The following is a 17,328-nucleotide window of genomic DNA, read 5'->3' on the forward strand; positions in this document are numbered from 1 at the left end:
GGTAAGCAAAACAATGGCCCACAGAGGTGTCCATCTCTTAATCCCCAAACTTGTGAATCTGTTACCTTAAATAGCAAAGGGGACTTGCAGTGTGATTAAGGTAAGGCTCTTGAGCCAGGGAGAGTCTCCTGAATATCCAGGTGAGTCCAATATGATCACAGGGGTCTTGATAAGGGAAAGAAGCAGGAGAATCAGAGAAGGAGATATGATGGTGGAATCAGGGGTTTGAGTCAGAGGGAGATACTAAAAGATGCTATGCTGCTGGCTTTGAAGACAGAGGGAGGGAGGCTCAAGCCAAGGAAAGCAGGTGTCTCTAGAATCTGGAAAAGGCTCCCCTGGAGCCTCCAGAAGGAACAGGGCCCCAATAACACCTTGATTTGAGGACTTCTGACTTCCAGAATGATAATACATTTAAGTTAAGTCATTGTGTGTGTGTGTGTGTGTGTGTGTGTGTGTGTGTGTGTGCACGTGCTCAGTTGCTCAGCTGTGTCAAACTCTGAGATCCATGGCCTGCAGCCTGCCAGGCTCCTCTGTCCATGGACTTTCCCAAGCAAGAATACTGGAGTGAGTTGCCATTTCCTCCTTCAGGGGATCTTCCCAACCCAGGGATTGAACCTGCTTCTCCTACATTGCAAGTGATCTCCTGCATTGGCAGGTGGATTCTTTCTACCTCTAAGCCACCTGGGAAGCCCCTGTAAGTCATAATATTTATGGTAAATTGTTACTAGTAGCAACTAGGGTCAAATCAGGCCTTGGAGTTAGTCTGCTAAGGGTAATCTTAGCCCTGGCTACCATTAGAAGACCCTGCAGGGGGTGAGGTCGGACAGAGTTCTGCAGAGTTCTAAAAGCTCTCCAGATGAGTTCAATGTACAACCTGATTTGGGAACCACTGGCTGGCTGCTCGGAGAATGCAATGCAACCCAGTCCAGTACTCTTGCCTGGAAAATCCCATGGACGGAGGAGCCTGGTGGGCTGCAGTCCATGGGGTAGCTAAGAGTCGGACAGGACTGAGTTACTTCACTTTCACTTTTCACTTTCATGCATTGGAGAAGGAAATGGCAACCCACTCCAGTGTTCTTGCCTGGAGAATCCCAGGGATGGGGGAGCCCGGTGGGCAGCCGTCTATGGGGTCGCACGGAGTCGGACACGACTGAAGCGACTTGGCAGCAGCTTAGCAGCAGGCTGGCTGCTAATGACCAGGGATTTTGTTGGGCGAACATGATTTTTCTAAGTAAAAGAGTGGGAGTTGCTTCTGAGAGAATGCTTTGCTCTTTTCCTAACACTTATATATCATAATCTACCTTTCTGGAAGACAAATTAATAATATAGTGTTCGAATTAGAAACAGGCCAAAAAATGGGAGAGAAAAGTGTACATGAGCAAAACAAAACTGTTCTGTAGAGTAAGTAGCTGTTTAAGAATACCTGGTGTATTCCACATGAAAAAAAAGGGAACAATTTCACATCTTCTGGACATCTTTATCATTCAAAAAGATTTGGGGAGAGAAAGCTCTGGCAGAAGTGAAGCCTGAGGTCTACTGTCCCCCTGGTGGATGCGGGCTCACCTGGCGCAGGCCACTATACGCTTGTATTCTGAGCCGCTGTAGCCGAAGGCTGGCACACAAAACAGACAGACAGACAAAAATAAGAGGAAACTGTTCTTAGCTTGTTCTGGAACACGTCAGAGCAGAATCATTAATGAGCACACTTAGAAATTATTTGAGATTTGGAAGTTGGCACTTTTGATGATTTTAATGGAAACTCTGGTTTTAATGGAGCGGTCAACTGGCTCCTGAGAATCCAGGAACTGTGGAAATCATTAGAACAGTTCTTTGCTCTCCAAGAACTTAATAAGGAAGGAGGCATTTAAGGTGGATCTGTGTTGGTAACGTGTCTGGGGAGGTGGCAGGGAGGAAGGGCCCATATCTAGATTCTCTGGTAGTTGGAAATTTCCTGCAGGAACAGGACTCGGAGTCACAAACAGAAGCTACCGGGCAGAGGAAAAGTACACTCCCTGGTCCCAGGGCATGGGTTAAGGAGGACTGGGGTGTTCAAGTGGCCTTGCTTCTAGACTGGGACGGGAGAACCAGCCCATGAGAAGAGGGATGTGAGGGCCATGTGTAGAAAAAAGACAGGTGCATTAAGAAAGACTCATTGGTCCTGAAGAGACCAAGCTGAAGATGGAGACAGAGAAATGTGCATTTGCCAGACTCCTAGGGATACAGAAAGGGTATGGGATAGAAGCCCAGCAGACTGATGAGAGAAATTCAGGGCTTGAGGATGGAACACAGACATAAAACAATTAACAGAAATCCAAGGTTCTGAAAGTAGGCCCTTATTGCCTGTTACATTCTTCTCTTCCTTTTAAAGACTTTATTGAATTTGTTACAATATTGCTTCTGTTTTGGGTTTTTTTTCTTTCATGTTTTGGTTCTTTGGCTGGAGGCATGTGGGATCTTAGTTCACTGAGCAGGGGCTGAGCCGGCAGCAGGCAAAGCCTTACCCACTGGACTACCAGGGAAGGCCCTAGTCACACGCTTTTCCCCCTTAGCTTTTATTTTTAATCGATTTTTATTTGGAGGATTGCTTTACAACAGTGTGTTGGCTTCTGCCCTGCAACATGAATCAGCCAGAAGCATCCATGTCTCTTCCCCTGAACCTCCCCTCTGGCCCCCGCCCCATCCCACTTCTCTAGATCCTTGTTACATCTTTAAAAGTTTTCTTTAGTCAAAAAAATTTCTGGATCAACAGTGGATACATTTAACTTAGTTATTGTTAGTTAGTATCAGTTTCCAACTGTTATTAATGAGCTACCTCTATTATAATAAATGGCAGCTATGTTTACTCAGATGTCAACCTATTAAAGAATTTGAATGAGAAATTACTTTAGCACATTTTTCCTAATCAGAGAAGCTCTTCGGTATTCTTTATGCTTAGCCAACATTATAGTGTAAATCATGCTGTTTTACCTTCAATTTCCCGGGTTTCAATTTTCAAATGGAAGCTGCAAACTTCCTCCGAGGTGCTGATTTTGTGGACCACAGTTTTTACCTACGTGGGGACAAGTAAACAAGAGGACTGTTTAAAATGGGGAGTGGAAAAGGCATTATGTGGGACTGCGGCCGAAAACGGGGCGCGGGTGTTCTCATCACCCAGTGCACACGGGATGACTCACAGACCCATTTTCTCAGCACCTGGACTTCCGGCAAACGCCACGATTTGAAACATAACTGAGAAGCCCAAAGTAAGCTAAAAATGGTCTCTCTCCAGGCAGAACCTTGGTCCAAAGTCCACGCAGTCAACTCTGAGCACCTCACTCTGCAGGCAAGTTTTTAAGACTTTCATCCCTGCGCCTGTTCACTCTAATTTTACACAGAGCGCCGCAAGGTCATGAAGTATGGTTTTCTCAGCCCACAAACCACCGTGGGAACAACAAATTACAGTGTTCATGGAAGGGCAGGGCTGCCGCCAGGAGCAGGTGTAGGGAGGGCGACCGGAAGTGACCACAGCGGACCGTGCATCTGCCCACCGGCACGTGGCTTACAAACAGTCTCTGAAGGAATGAATGTACTAGAGATGAGCGCACAAGTAAATAACCAGGAGAACGTTAATTTATGCTCAGAACATGTAGTTTGTATTATTTCAGGCCTTTGGCATTTACAGCTTAGTTTTCCTAAGCTGTTTATCTGTGTCCTTGCAGCCTGTGGTTAAAAATAGAAGACACTTAAGGCCATACATATACACATTAGTCAGCAGTGATGCTGGATAAATGAGATGTAACTGTTACTAACCTCAGTATCCATGTATATACGTGTGAATGTATACATACATACACATGTCATATACATATACATGTAAACATAAATATTATTTATCTCTATACAACTATGCACATACTTATATATAATTTCTAGAAATACACACACATATGAAGATTAACAGCCATTTTCAAAAAGAAACTGTGGAGATAGCTATCAAGATAACCAGAAAGAATGGTAAATGACTCTTACCTCAGTTATGGTTACCCAAGCCCAGATTTCCATAACTTTGTGTCAAAGTCTTTCTTTTAGATTACTTACTATAAGCTGACATATAACCTCAATCAAGTTGTTCTCCACAAAACACTCACATGCACTGTAGCCAAGCCACTGCTTTGTCCGGTACTTAGGACGACGAGGTCATCATTGAGAGGTACCTGGAAAGAGTTTTGCATTCAGTACTATTCCTCATGCTTATTTACTTTGCACAAAAGGCTGTGGAAAGCAACAACTATTCCCACTTATTTGTATGTTTAAATATGCCTTAAATAATCTAAAATGTGGTAATTAAAAAAATACATACCAGCATCTATATACCGATAGCTACTATTACTGATACGGAACCTAGTTTTTCCAAAGTATCTTTTCCCTTGGGAAATTCTCATTGGCCATCAGGGTTTTCGTTTTTAAAAATCCAGTAGTGGCAAAGGACACGGGGTAGGTTGTTGGGCGGCCTGCAGACCGTATCCTGTTCAGCCACAGTCTGCATGTGTGGCCAGGGTCGTTGGAACCACTGGCAGATTCCCAAGTGGCCTTTTCTCTTACTCTTCTGCCAACCTTTGTGTGTGCTGGTCGCTGCGTCTGGAACACTCTTCACTTCTCTTCGCCCGGCTAACTCCTTCTGATTCTTCCAGATTTACCCTGCCCATTGGATGCATTTGAAAAACGGCCCTCACCTCTCAGCCTGGCTCAGGAGGCTCCCCTCTGTCCTTCCGTGAACCTAGCAAAGGTCTTACTTTTCACTGTTTGTTGAAATGACTGTCTCCTCTATAGCACAAGGGTTCTTTGTGCTTTACTTTTGGATCCTCAGCGCCCAGCACAGAGCAGGCGTCCCTGCTTAGGACACACTAGGCACTCATCTTGGGTTTAAGGGGTGAATAGTTGCATTTGTATAAGAAGGGCAGAACAGATTATCTCAAAGGCCCCATCCAGTTATAAAATATTACTTTAAAAAATCCTTTATTTACCTCTATTGGCCTCCCAAGGAAATACTTCTCTGACATCTTATAGTGGTAGAGGTCACCTTTATTCTTGTAAGACACTTTGACATCCATGTTCAAGCGGAGTTTTCTAACCAGGAGTGAATACTCTGTCAGGCCCTCGATGGCATTAATTGTATCCTATCAACAAACAGCAAGGTTCAAAAATAGGTTTACTCATTTACATACCCCCTGTTTACAAATACACTTTCTTACGAGAAGGTGAGTCAGCGCTGTCTGGAGATGAAACTCCGGGTGACTGAGTGGAACTAGTTAAGGGCCCCTGTGAGGAGGGGGAGGAAGAGTCTCCCTCCGCCAGTGAGGATGCTCCTGGTTGCAGGACAAGAAAGCAGTGTGGCTCACATCCGGGTTCTCCATGTGTCTTGAGCACGTGACCTCAGGCAAGTCATCCTTTCCAGAATGCCTCCAACTCCTTGAACAACTGTGGATTTCCTTCCCATCCTCATATCTATGCTTAACTAGCCCCACAGGGAAGACATAAGGCATCTCCCCCTTCTCATCATTCTGTTCAGTGTTCTTCCCTTCTGCTCCTCAGAGTATTCTTCTCAATTGGTGATACTTCATGTAGAGTTTATCATGGGCTTCCCCCCACTGTGATGTGACACTCTTGGGGGGCAACAGTACATCTTTCTTGGCATCCGCCACATTTAGCAGGTACGCACATGGTAGTTATTCAACAAATATTTGCTGAAGGAATAAATGTGTGCGTGAGTGCTAAGTCGCTTCCAACTCTAAGTCGTGTCCAACTCTACGCAACCCTATGAACTGTAGCCTGCCAGCCTCCTCTGTGCATGGGATTCTCTCCGCAAGAATACTGGAGTGGATTGCTATGCCCTCCTCCAGGGGATCTTCCTGACGTAGGGATCAAGCTCATGTCTCTTATGTCTCCTGCATTGGCAGGCAGGTTCTTTTTACCCTAGCGGAATGAACTTAATTTTTCTAGATCTTGTCTTCCTCGTCTACAGAATGGGGAGATGTGGTTAAATCAGAGAGAGCAGATTTGTGACTGCCTTCTCTCCCATGTCCAAGCAGCCAGTGCTCATCAGTGGGGTCCTCTTTTCTATAAGCCTCCAGTTGTGCCCATGGCGAAACCCATTTCCTTCCCCTGATTAGAATTAGATGATCACCAACAGCACCCTGAAGGACCCCTCTAGCTCTACAGTTTATATACTGACACACACACCCTGTCATTGCCCAAGCATCCGGGAAACAGGGAAGATGCTAACATTTGAGATAAACTTGAGTGTAGATGTACACTATACAACGACATGGTAGCTATAATGCAAAATACACATACTCAAGTGAGTTCACACTGGTAGCTAGACAGATAAACATGCGAATAATTGGCATTCCTCTTACTTTTCACTTAGTATTGTGGAAAGGAACATCGGCGCCTTTATTTATGTGGCAGCCACTGTTTCTTGTATAGGGTTTAATATAATTGCGGATAACTCTCCTAGCCTTTCATGGTAACTAAGAGTCGTAAAGGCAGTTCTGGGCTTGGCGTTTGGAGGTGTGAGTTCTGATGCCGGCTCTGCCACTAGCTCTGTGAGCGCACCTCCTGGCACTAATTCCCCCTCTGCGTGAGAAGGGCGTCCATGCAGACGTTCCTTCGGGCCCTGATTCTAGTCATTTATTCACACCTTTAGCGCGCTTGTTTGGTGACAGAACCACGGAGGCTGGAAGGAGTGTGGAGTGTGCGGTGTGGGAGGCACTAGGGGCATCTCCAGGAAGATAACACCAGAGAAAGAAACACCACCTGGGTTGAATAAAAGCCACCTCCGTATCTCTGCTCTTCCGATAGCCATTTGATGACTGGATTCACGTAATTCATGTCTTTCAAGTTCAGACTGGTGAGTAAGGCGTAGGCCGTGGTTTCTACCATACGAGCTGTGCCAGTGTTGGGCACAAAGCTGTCTCTCTGCTGAAGATCATCTTTCCAGAAACGATAAATGGGTGGATTACCTAACACCAACAAATCACACTGGTAAGTATCATGAAAAATGTGAATTTGGCATAACAATTCTAGCAGGTTTCTAGAAGTTTCTTCTGGTAGTGGCCTTCTGGTTTCCAAGTTTCCTATTCTTTGTAAGAAGAATTTTCTCAAGGTGACCAATACAAACAAGATCTCTTAATACAGGGCTGTTTTAATCTATAATGGAAAAGAATTTAAATATGAGCACATAGACAGACAGACAGATAGATGATAGACAGCTGAATCTCTTGGCTGTACACCTGAAACTTACACTGTAAATCAACTATACTTCGATAAAAATAAATAAAAAAAAAACAAGGCTGTTTGTCTTTATTCATAAACGTCAACATGGAACATCTACATGTACCACATGTACTTTTGTATGGTAGAATGGAAAGGGCAGTGAACCGGAATTATTAATAGTATCCAGGTTCTAGTCTCTACTCGGCTACTAACAGACCTGTAAACTTGGATGGGTTCTTTTCATTCTGTGAGTCTTTCAGTTCCCTGAAGAATAGATAGTGCTTTCTTCCTTGCAGTGAAACTCAAGGGAGATACCAAATGTAAATGTTTTTATAAACCAAAAAGCACCATATATATATAGATAGATGCATATATATGCTTATTGTTATTATTATTGACACTACCAAAAAAAAAATTAGAGAACTTTTCTCCTTGATAGAAAAAAAAAACTACAGTTAGGAAATTTTGAGCTCACACCCAAACCTTAACTATTCTATCTCCTCCCAATTTGAAACACTGAAGACAATTTCATATAGGCAGCACTTTTCATAAGTTAGTTTCTAGATTATATATGGTTTTTATTGTTCTGTGCTGTGTGTGCTGTGCTCAGTCAGTCAGTCGTGTCCAGCTCTCTGCGACCTCATGGACTGTAGCCCACCAGGCTCCTCTGTCAATGGGATTTTTCAGGCAACAAGACTGGAGTGGGCTGCCATTTCCTACTCCAGGGGATCTTCCCACCCAGGCATCAAACCCAGGTATCCTGCATTGGCAGGTGAATTCTTTACCACTGAGCCACTGGGAAGCCTTATATATCTATATCTATATCTATATCTATATCTATATCTATATCTATTTGGAGGAGGAAATGGCAAACCCCTCCAATATTCTTGCCTGGAAAATTCCATGGACAGAGAAGCCTGGTGGGCTACAGTCCATGGGGTCGCAAAGAGTCAGACACAACTGAGTGCCTGAGCACAGTGTATATATATGTGTGTGTGTGTGTGTGTGTGTGTGTGTGTGTGTGTTTACACATAAACATATATATGAGCTTCCCTGGTGGCTCAGACAGTAAAGAATCTGCCTGCAATTCAGGAGACTTGGGTTCGATCCCTGGGGCAAGATCCTCTAGAGTAGGAAATGGCAACCCGCTCCTGTATGGCTTGCCTTGAGAATTTCATGGACAGAGAACCCTGATGGGCTACATAGTCCATGGTTTGCAAAGAGTCAGATACTACTGAGCAACTAACACACACACAAATATATATATGTATGTATATATATATATACACACACACACACATAGTCTTTTCAGTATTCTTTCCCTTACGGTTTATCCTAGGATATTGACTATAGTTTCTGTGCTGTCAATAGGACCTTGCTGCTATCCATTCTGTATGTAACAGTTCTTCATCTGCTAACCCCAACCTCCAACTCCATCACTCCAACATCCCCCCCTCAAAATTCTGATGTATCTGTTTACAACTCAGAATTACCTTGCTTACTTGACTTGAGGAACAAAATGTTTTCCCTCCCTCTTAAAAGCTTTTTTTGGAAGGAAGGTTTTGATTTCTAAAGACAGTTCCAGTTCAAACATTATGTAAACTAATATATTCCCTTCTAGCTCTTAAATTCTATTATTTTATGATTCATTTCTTATAATACCTAGATATTTCTTTTGTGTTATTTGAAAAATATTATAGAAGTGGTTTTGAAGTATATGTTGAGATTCAGTCATTTTTTAAGTGATGACAGGAGCCAAATTTTGTAGATGGTGATAAACCTTATGTAGTATTTATTAAACTTTTAGGAAACTTCAGCCAGAAGAGGGCTCAGAAGTACCCAACTATGCCAGTGCTGGTCAAGGCACATTGGCCAATGACCACTGCTCCTCTCTATTTCTTTACTCTTGACCCATAGGAAGCAATGTCTTTATTCTTCAAAATGAAATATATGCCTTTTGGTCAGCCTGGTACAATATAAGCTAGGTCATGCACTCTTCTGCTCAAAGCCCTCCAATGACTTCCCTTCTCACTTGAAGTGGAAGTAAAGGTTCTGGGGAATCCCACTGGCCCCCACAGGACCTTGATATGAATAAGACTCAGGAACTGCTTGCTCTGCGTAGAGGCCGATCCAAACCAGGGAGCATGGTTGGGATAGTGGAGCAGAAACTGGATTTCAGCCTTCATTCGCCCATGCTTTGTAGATTACACAGCTGTATATGGGAGTCCCGCAGAGCTCCGGTAATGCCCCCGGGGTCCTGCACTGTGCTTGCTCTCCCTTCCCTTCCCTGACACCCTCCTGCCCTCACCCTCACCTCTCCAGTCACCCTGACCTCCTTGCCTTCCTTGGAGCACCAGGCAAGCTCCTGCCTCAGGCATTTTCCTACACTGTTTCTCTATCAGGAAGTACCCTTCCAGAAAGCCACTGGTTTGCTTTCTCACCTCCTTCAGGTCTTGACCCGAATACCATCTTCTCAATGAGGCTTAAGCCTGACCACCCTGTTTAAAATTACAACCAATCCCCTCACTTTCTCTCCCTTCCTTGCTTTATTTTTCTTCATATCAGTCATCACTAAATAGGTTACTATATCACTGAATAGTCACTATATGCAATGTTTTAGTTATTAATCATGTTCTCTCACTGAACAGAACATAAATTTCATGAAGGCCTGGACTTTTTTCTTTTTTGTCTGTTGCTTTATCCCCAGAGCCTAGAACAAAGCCTGGTACGTAGGAGGTACTCCATACACATTTTTTGAATTAAGGAATGCATAAATATGTGCTGAATGAGTGACTAAATACATGAATAGTAGGGCTTATTACATTGTATTGTGATGTCTTTGTTCCTTGAGGGCAGGGATTCTGTCTCACTCTACTTTGCATGCACCCACTTTTCCCAGAATTAGCAGAGGCTAAATGTTTATTTGGACCATAAAGAAGGCTGAGCGCCAAAGAATTGACCTTTGAACTGTGGTGTTGGAGAAGTCTCTTAAGAGCCCCTTGGTCAGAAAGAAGATCAAACCAGTCAATCCTAAAGGAAATAAACCCTGAATATTGACTGGAAGGACTGATGCTAAATCTGAAGCTCCAATACTTGGGCCACCTGATGTGAAGAACTGACTCATTGGACAAAACCCTGATGCTGGGAAAGATTGAAGGCAGGAGGAGAAGGAGGCAACAGAGGATGAAATGGTTGGATGGCATCACTGACTCAATGGACGTGAGTTTGAGCAAGCTCCAGGAGATAGTGAAGGACAGGGAGGCCTGGTGTGCTGCAGTCCATGGGGTCACAAAAAGTCAGACGTGACTGAGTGACTCAACAGTGTGCTTATTGGACACTTGCTGAACAAATGTCAGAAACGAGTCATACCTTTGACGAAAGCGTTCTTCTTCAGAGCAGAGACAATTGCACGAAACTGTGGGTGTGCTTTATCTCCTAGGGAAAGCGCGTAAGCAGCAATGGCCAGTGTAAAAGAACTCTGGGATGAGAGGGCATTTTCATGCAGAAAGACGTCAGCCTTACTTACAGCTCTGCTGATTTTCTGGAAACAAGAGCAGAAGATACCTAAGCTTCTTTGACAAGATGTTACCTACCAACTGGTGGGATCTACCCCCAGGTTGCACCAGCCCAGGTTGCAGGCAAGATGAAGGGTAGAAAGGAAAATGACCTAGTGGAAATGGATGGTGTTTCCCTGAGGCAAGTCCTTCTGGGAGAAGGAGCAGAGTGTAACCTGGAAAATGAAAATAAGATTGTCCAAATCGGTTTAAGTTTTTGCTTCTGAAGCCTCCCTCCTCGGTAGAGGTTTTTCCATTTAGTTTCTGCTTCCCATGTCAGACCTGGCCTCTGGGAAGAAGAAGCATCAAGTACAGACATGGCTTTCTTCATCCTGCTGCACCCAGCACAGCTGAGACAGAGTCACATTTTCAGAAGTTCTACTAAAGAAACCATCAGCAGCAAAAAAAAAACAGCCAAGCTGCCAAAGTGCTTTTTGATCCTAAGGATTCCTGGGAAAATAATCTCTATGCCTCTGCCTGCAGACAACTGAAATAGTTGTTTTGGATAAGTGGATGAGGAGGCGCTATGGTGCGATATTCCTGACTCCTCGTCTGGCACCTTCTCGCCAGCTCCATCTGTCTCTCACTCGCATACCACCAGCCACTGGCAATGTTACTTGTTGATTATTTTGTCTTGTTGAATATATATATATACATGCTAAGTTGCTTCAGTCATGTCTGACTCTTTGCAACCCTATGGACTATGGCCTGCCAGGCTCCTCTGTCCATGGGATTCTGTAGGCAGGAATGCTGGAGTGGGCTGCCGTGCACTCCTCCAGGGGGTCTTCCCCACCCAGGGATCAGCTGCGTCTCTTACGTCTCCTGCGCTGGCGGCCGGGTTCACTAGTGCCACCACATGTATATATGCGTTTGCTGATTGAGAATTACTTGCTGATTGAGAACTGAACCCATGTCTCCTGTGTCTCCTGCATTGCAAGCAGATTCTCTATCACTGAGCCACCGGGAAGCCCCACATGTGTTTATATATATGTGTGTGCGTATACACACACAGGAGATGTAAGAGATGCACGTTTGATCCCTGGGTCATGAAGATCCCCTGGAGGAGGGCAGGGCAACCCACTCCCGTATTCTTGCCTGAAGAATCCCATGGACAGAGGAGCCTGGCAGGCTATAGGCCATAGGGTCACAAAGAGTCAGACACGACTGAAGTGACTTAGCATGCATATATATATATATATATATATATATATATATATATATATATTTAGGGCTTCCCTGGTGGCTTAGTGCTAAAGGATCCACCTGCTGATGCAGAGATGTGGGTTCAACCCCTGGGTCAGGAAGATGCCCTGGAGAAGGAAATGGCAACCCACTCCAGTATTCTTGCCTGGAGAATCCCATGGACAGAGGAGCCTGGTGGGCCACAGTCCATGGGGTCACAAAAGAGTCAGACACAACTTAGCAACTAAACAATAACAACAGCACACACCTATAACAATTCTCCTGAACTAAACGAAAAACTTATTTCATTTTGTGGTTCAAGTCCTATCAGTCCCCTTGGGTTTTTCCATCTTGGTTCTGTCAGCTGGTTTGAAGGACAGGTCTAATCTACTTCCCAGATCAGGTTCTCATTTCTGTTAATCTTTAGAATCTTCTACGTTGATTCACTTAAGTGGATCCTCTCCTTTCTCCCCTCAGCTTCCAAGCAAATAAACAGCACAACCCCAGGCAGAAAGCATGGTAGGGGGTGTCCTTAGCAGTTCTGAGACCCAGAGCACTTGAGTGCTCAGTATTCCATGTGAGTCCATCCTTTGGCCACCTGATGCGAAGAGCTGAGCCCTTGGAAAAGACCCTGATGCTGGGAAAGACTGAAGGTAAGAGAAGAAGGGACGACAGAGGATGAGATGGTTGGATGGCATCACCGACTCAATGGACATGAGTTTGAGTAAGCTCTGGGAGTTGGTGATGGACAAGGAAGTCTGGTGTGCTGCAGTCCATGGGGTTGCAAAGAGTCGGACAAAACTGAGCAACTGAATTGAACTGAACTGATTCCATGTAATAAAAGAACAGTCCCATACGTAGCGTAAGAGTTAGCAGGGGTAAGAGTAGGATCTCAGGGACATGGGGTCGTCTTCTCATCACAATCAGAAGTCATTTATTCTAATCACAGGTCTACAATTCAGTATCTTGTGACATGCAACAATTAAATTCACCTTCCTTACAGGCCCCGGTTTTCTCAGCTGTCAATGAGTGGGTTGGACTAGACGCTCTTTAGTATCTATCATACGTCTGAATTCCTTAAATTCTGGAGTTTAGGTTATTTTCAAGCCCCCTGTCCTATCCCCTGCTCTGTTCCCTGAATATGGTACAGAAATAGACAATGGGTGTTGGAGAAAGAAAAGACTTACCTCCAAGGGGCATATATCAAAAGCCTTTCTAATTCCAATCACAGCAAAGGCTGTAAGATACAAAGTCTTCTCTCGGGCTTCAACAGGCAAGGTCCCCTAAAAATAAGCAATGTTTTAAAAGGAGAGTGAAATGGTGTCTTTCAAACGAACTGACCTGGCTTGACTCTCCACTTTGGCCTCCCCTCCCTCTCTCTCCCTTCCTGCGGGCCAGCGGGGCCCCTGGCGTTTTCTCAAAGCTCTAAGTTTTACATGCTCTCACTTGCTCCTCTCTCCTCCACCTCTCCACCCTGGAGCTCCACTTCACACCCCTCCACCACGTCCAAGCTCACCTTCTCCTTCAGGACCCTGTTAGAATGCCGCCTCCTCTACAAAGCGCAATTCTTCCTCTGTCCGCCCATATTTTCTCCTCTTAGGGCAGTGACGTTCCAAGGCCGTGTTTCTAAGACCTCCCAGGAGATGACCTTCTACTCATCTCTCCAGCTTCATTTTGTGCCACTCACCCCTGAGTCCTCTAAGTCTCCAGCTCTTTGAATGAACCTCTCTCCACTTCAAGAGAACAGGCACGCTGCTTGCACTACTTGGAACCTTCTGCCTGCCTCCCTCCTCCCTAGCTCCTAGGAACCTGGTCAAATCGTTTTTTCAAATTCCCCAATCTAAGTGAGAGCTCCTGCTTTCAAAGAAACCATATTGACCTTTTCTTAGTGTGAATCACACGCTTGAAATCACTTAATGTCTGACTTTTCTGCTAGATGGTAACAATCGCCATGGCCTCAGTGGTCATACCTGTTTTGTTCACTATTATATCCCTACCAGGCAGCACTTTGCACACATTCTGCACATATTTATTGAATAAATAAATGAACACATAAACTTAAATCTTGATTAGAGTTGTTAGTATCTGTACCCTGCTCTCCCTACCAGTGTGTGAGCTCCTTTGTGGCAGGGGTGCTCTCTGATCCATTCTTCCCACTCTTCCTCCCTCAGGGTCCCCCAGAGAGGCCTTTGCACATTTCAGGTGCTCAGTGAATGGTTGTTGAATGGATATGAACAGCTGGATAGATGGGTAGGATTAAAAAAAAAATTGTTGTAGTATCTTCCTTTTCAAATAGCACCTAGATGACGTCAGCTGCCCTCACTTCTCGTGAGTCCTAATCGGTCCTAATTATGGGACCCGGTCAGCCAGGAAGGCCGCTTGTGACATGAAAGGGATTGGATCGGGGCAGGCAAAATAAATACAGGAAAGCTGTTGGATCCTAAAAAATACATTCTAGGAGTAGAAGATGCTGTAGCAGTATTTTGGAGAGATTTTGCAATTTAAACATGTAAGTGGATTCCAATGTCAAACAACACTTTGTTGTATTTCTTAATAAATTGACTCTAACCTTCTTTCTAACAGAGTGTACGTAGGATCCCTTCCATCTTTCACAACAACATCTTACAGCCTTGACCTATGAGAAGGCCTTGAAGTTCAAGTGCAGATTTTGCACCAGGTGCTTGTAGACAAAAGGGCCCGTTTGCCCCTTCTGAGCTCCAGCGCTTGTGCCCGCGACCCACTACTGGCTGTGACAGCAGGTGTCCAGGGCCGTCCTCATCTGACCTCTTGTGAATTATCTGAACAACAGGATGAGAAGACCTTTCAAATTCTCTGCCTGTACACAAGAGAGGTTTCTTGCAGATTGCATATATGTCCCCCTTCTTCTAAAAATGAATGAGAACACAACTCAGATTTTAAATCAAACTATTGTTCACCTGTGCGTTTGGTTTCCTTACCTGTAACTTCACGGGTTGATAGTCGGAATTTTCCTTGAACGATCCATTTTCCAGCTGACATTTCTCAAGCAGCCACAACAAAGAATTACAAATCGAATTTTGGTTCTGATCTACATATTTACTTATTTGTCCAAGTACTCTTAGAGCAAAAGCTGTTAACCTTTGGGATGAAAATCAAATAAATAAACATTTAGACACTGAAGCCCTTTTGGCTTTCAACCTGCAGTGTGTTTTCGTTCATACAGTGTTTATTCTTGAAAAGAAAACATTTCAAAACACGCAATTCCGAAGTAAGATGTTACTATTTCAAAACATCAGGGAAGATATCAGGAAGATCCCCAAAAACAACCAAATGTAAGCAACACATCTTCTGTGAGGGCAGCTTTGTTAGCCTGCGCACAAGCTGAAAACTGGTGCCTGATGATACAAAAATTATTCTCTAACGTTGGATAGCGTTCAAACAAATAGAGTCAAAGCACTGACTCACAAACATGAGATATTGAGGAGCAAAATTATAAAATTCTAGATTGTAAAATTTGTACAAGCTATCTGATCTAAATCCCCACCTGAGGTCTGAATTCTCTTCCCTTACACCCATGGGGGTGTTTATCTCGCTTCCCCTTGAGTTACGCCATTGATGGAGAACTCGCCACCTCTCAAGGAAGCTTTATTTATTATGATTACTTAGTCAAAAAACAAGTTCAGGAGACTTCTCTGGTGGTCCAGTAGTTAAGAATCCACCTGACATGGCAGGGGACACAAGTTCGATTCCTGGCCCCGGAAGATCCCACATTCCTCGGGACTGCTGAGCCCGCCTGCCCTACGGCCCATGCTCAGCAGCAAGAGGGGCACCCACAGCAAGAAACCCTGCGCCTCAGCTAGAGAGCAGCTCCCGCCCCCTGCGCTCAAGGAAGCCGGCGCGCAGAGCGACGACTGGCACCGCCCCAAACAAACCAGCTCAGTCTCTACTAACGTCCCGCAGAGACTGTCCAAGGGGATCGACCTCATGACCCCAAGTGCCTCTTACACCTCCTCTCCTCCTCTCTGATTCCTTCACTCAGCAGCCCAGGGGCCAGAAACCACCAAGACTCAAACCACTTCACTCTCTCCCTTACTTTAAAATTTTGTTTTCCTTTTTCTTTTTAAAATGAATATTATTCTCTTTAATTTTTTATTTTCCCTGTATTTCTAAAAAAATTTTTTTGGGGTATTCATGTGTTGGCCATTTATATGTAAATATATATATCTTTGTCTACATTCAAATGGGTATATCTTTCCCCTTCTTTGCTTGTCACTTCTCTTCTTTTCATGGCTATTTGTAAGGCCTCCTCAGACAGCCATTTTAATGCAGAGTTCCAAAGAATAGCATGGAGAGATAAGAAAGCCTTCCTCAGCAATTAATGCAAAGTAATAGAGGAAAACAATAGAATGGGAAAGACTAGAGATTGCTTCAAGAAAATTACAGATACCAAGGGAACATTTCATGCAAAGATGGGCTCGATAAAGGACAGAAATGCTATGGACCTAACAGAAGCAGAAGATATTAAGAAGAGGTGGCAAGAATACATAGAAGAACTGTACATGACCCAGATAACCACAATGGTGTGATCACTCACCTAGAGCCAGACATCCTTGAATGTGAAGTCGAGTGGGCCTTAGGAAGCATCACTACGAACAAAGCTAGTGGAGGTGAAGGAATTCCAGTGGAGCTATTTCAAATCCTAAAAGATGATGCTATGAAAGTGCTCCACTCAATATGTCAGCAAATTTGGAAAACTCAGCAGTGGCCACAGGACTGGAAAAGGTCAGTTTTCATTCCAATCCCAAAGAAAGGCAATGCCAAAGAATGCTCAAACTACCGCACAATTGCACTCATCTCACACGCTAGTAAAGTAATGCTCAAAATTCTCCAAGCCAGGCTTCAGCAATATGTGAACCGTGAACTTACAGATGTTCAAGCCAGTTTTAGAAAAGTCAGAGGAACCAGAGATCGAATTGCCAACATCCACTGGATCATGGAAAAAGCAAGAGAGTTGCAGAAAAACATCTATTTCTGCTTTATTGACTATGCCAAAGCCTTTGACTATGTGGATCACAATAAACTGTGGAAAATTCTGAAAGAGATGGGAATACCAGACCACCTGACCTGCCTCTTGAGAAATCTGTATGCAGGTCAGGAAGCAACAGTTAGAACTGGACATGGAACAACAGACTGGTTCCAAATAGGAAAAGGAGTACGTCAAGGCTGTATATTGTCACCCTGATTATTTAACTTATATGCAGAGTACATCATGAGAAATGCTGGGCTGGATGAAGCACAAGCTGGAATCAGGATTGCTGGGAGCAATATCAATAACATCAGATACGCAGATGACACCACC

At 44.2% G+C, this 17,328-nt stretch overlaps 1 protein-coding gene across 1 annotated transcript in view; it reads right to left on the reverse strand.

The window, feature by feature from the left end:
• The window catches only part of C5 (complement C5), a 97,104-nt gene that overhangs the window by 14,308 nt on the left and 65,468 nt on the right, over window positions 1–17,328 (reverse strand). The window contains exons 26-33 of the mRNA XM_055579514.1: window positions 14,948–15,107; window positions 13,178–13,273; window positions 10,624–10,795; window positions 6,796–7,001; window positions 5,004–5,156; window positions 4,128–4,193; window positions 2,968–3,049; window positions 1,564–1,612 (exon numbers count right to left, since the gene is read on the reverse strand). Of these exons, the coding sequence (XP_055435489.1) occupies window positions 1,564–1,612; window positions 2,968–3,049; window positions 4,128–4,193; window positions 5,004–5,156; window positions 6,796–7,001; window positions 10,624–10,795; window positions 13,178–13,273; window positions 14,948–15,107 (984 nt within the window). The remainder of the gene's footprint in view (window positions 1–1,563; window positions 1,613–2,967; window positions 3,050–4,127; window positions 4,194–5,003; window positions 5,157–6,795; window positions 7,002–10,623; window positions 10,796–13,177; window positions 13,274–14,947; window positions 15,108–17,328) is intronic.

The sequence above is a fragment of the Bubalus kerabau genome, chromosome 4, assembly GCF_029407905.1.
Source record: "Bubalus kerabau isolate K-KA32 ecotype Philippines breed swamp buffalo chromosome 4, PCC_UOA_SB_1v2, whole genome shotgun sequence".
In the NCBI taxonomy this organism is placed as follows: domain Eukaryota; kingdom Metazoa; phylum Chordata; class Mammalia; order Artiodactyla; family Bovidae; genus Bubalus; species Bubalus kerabau.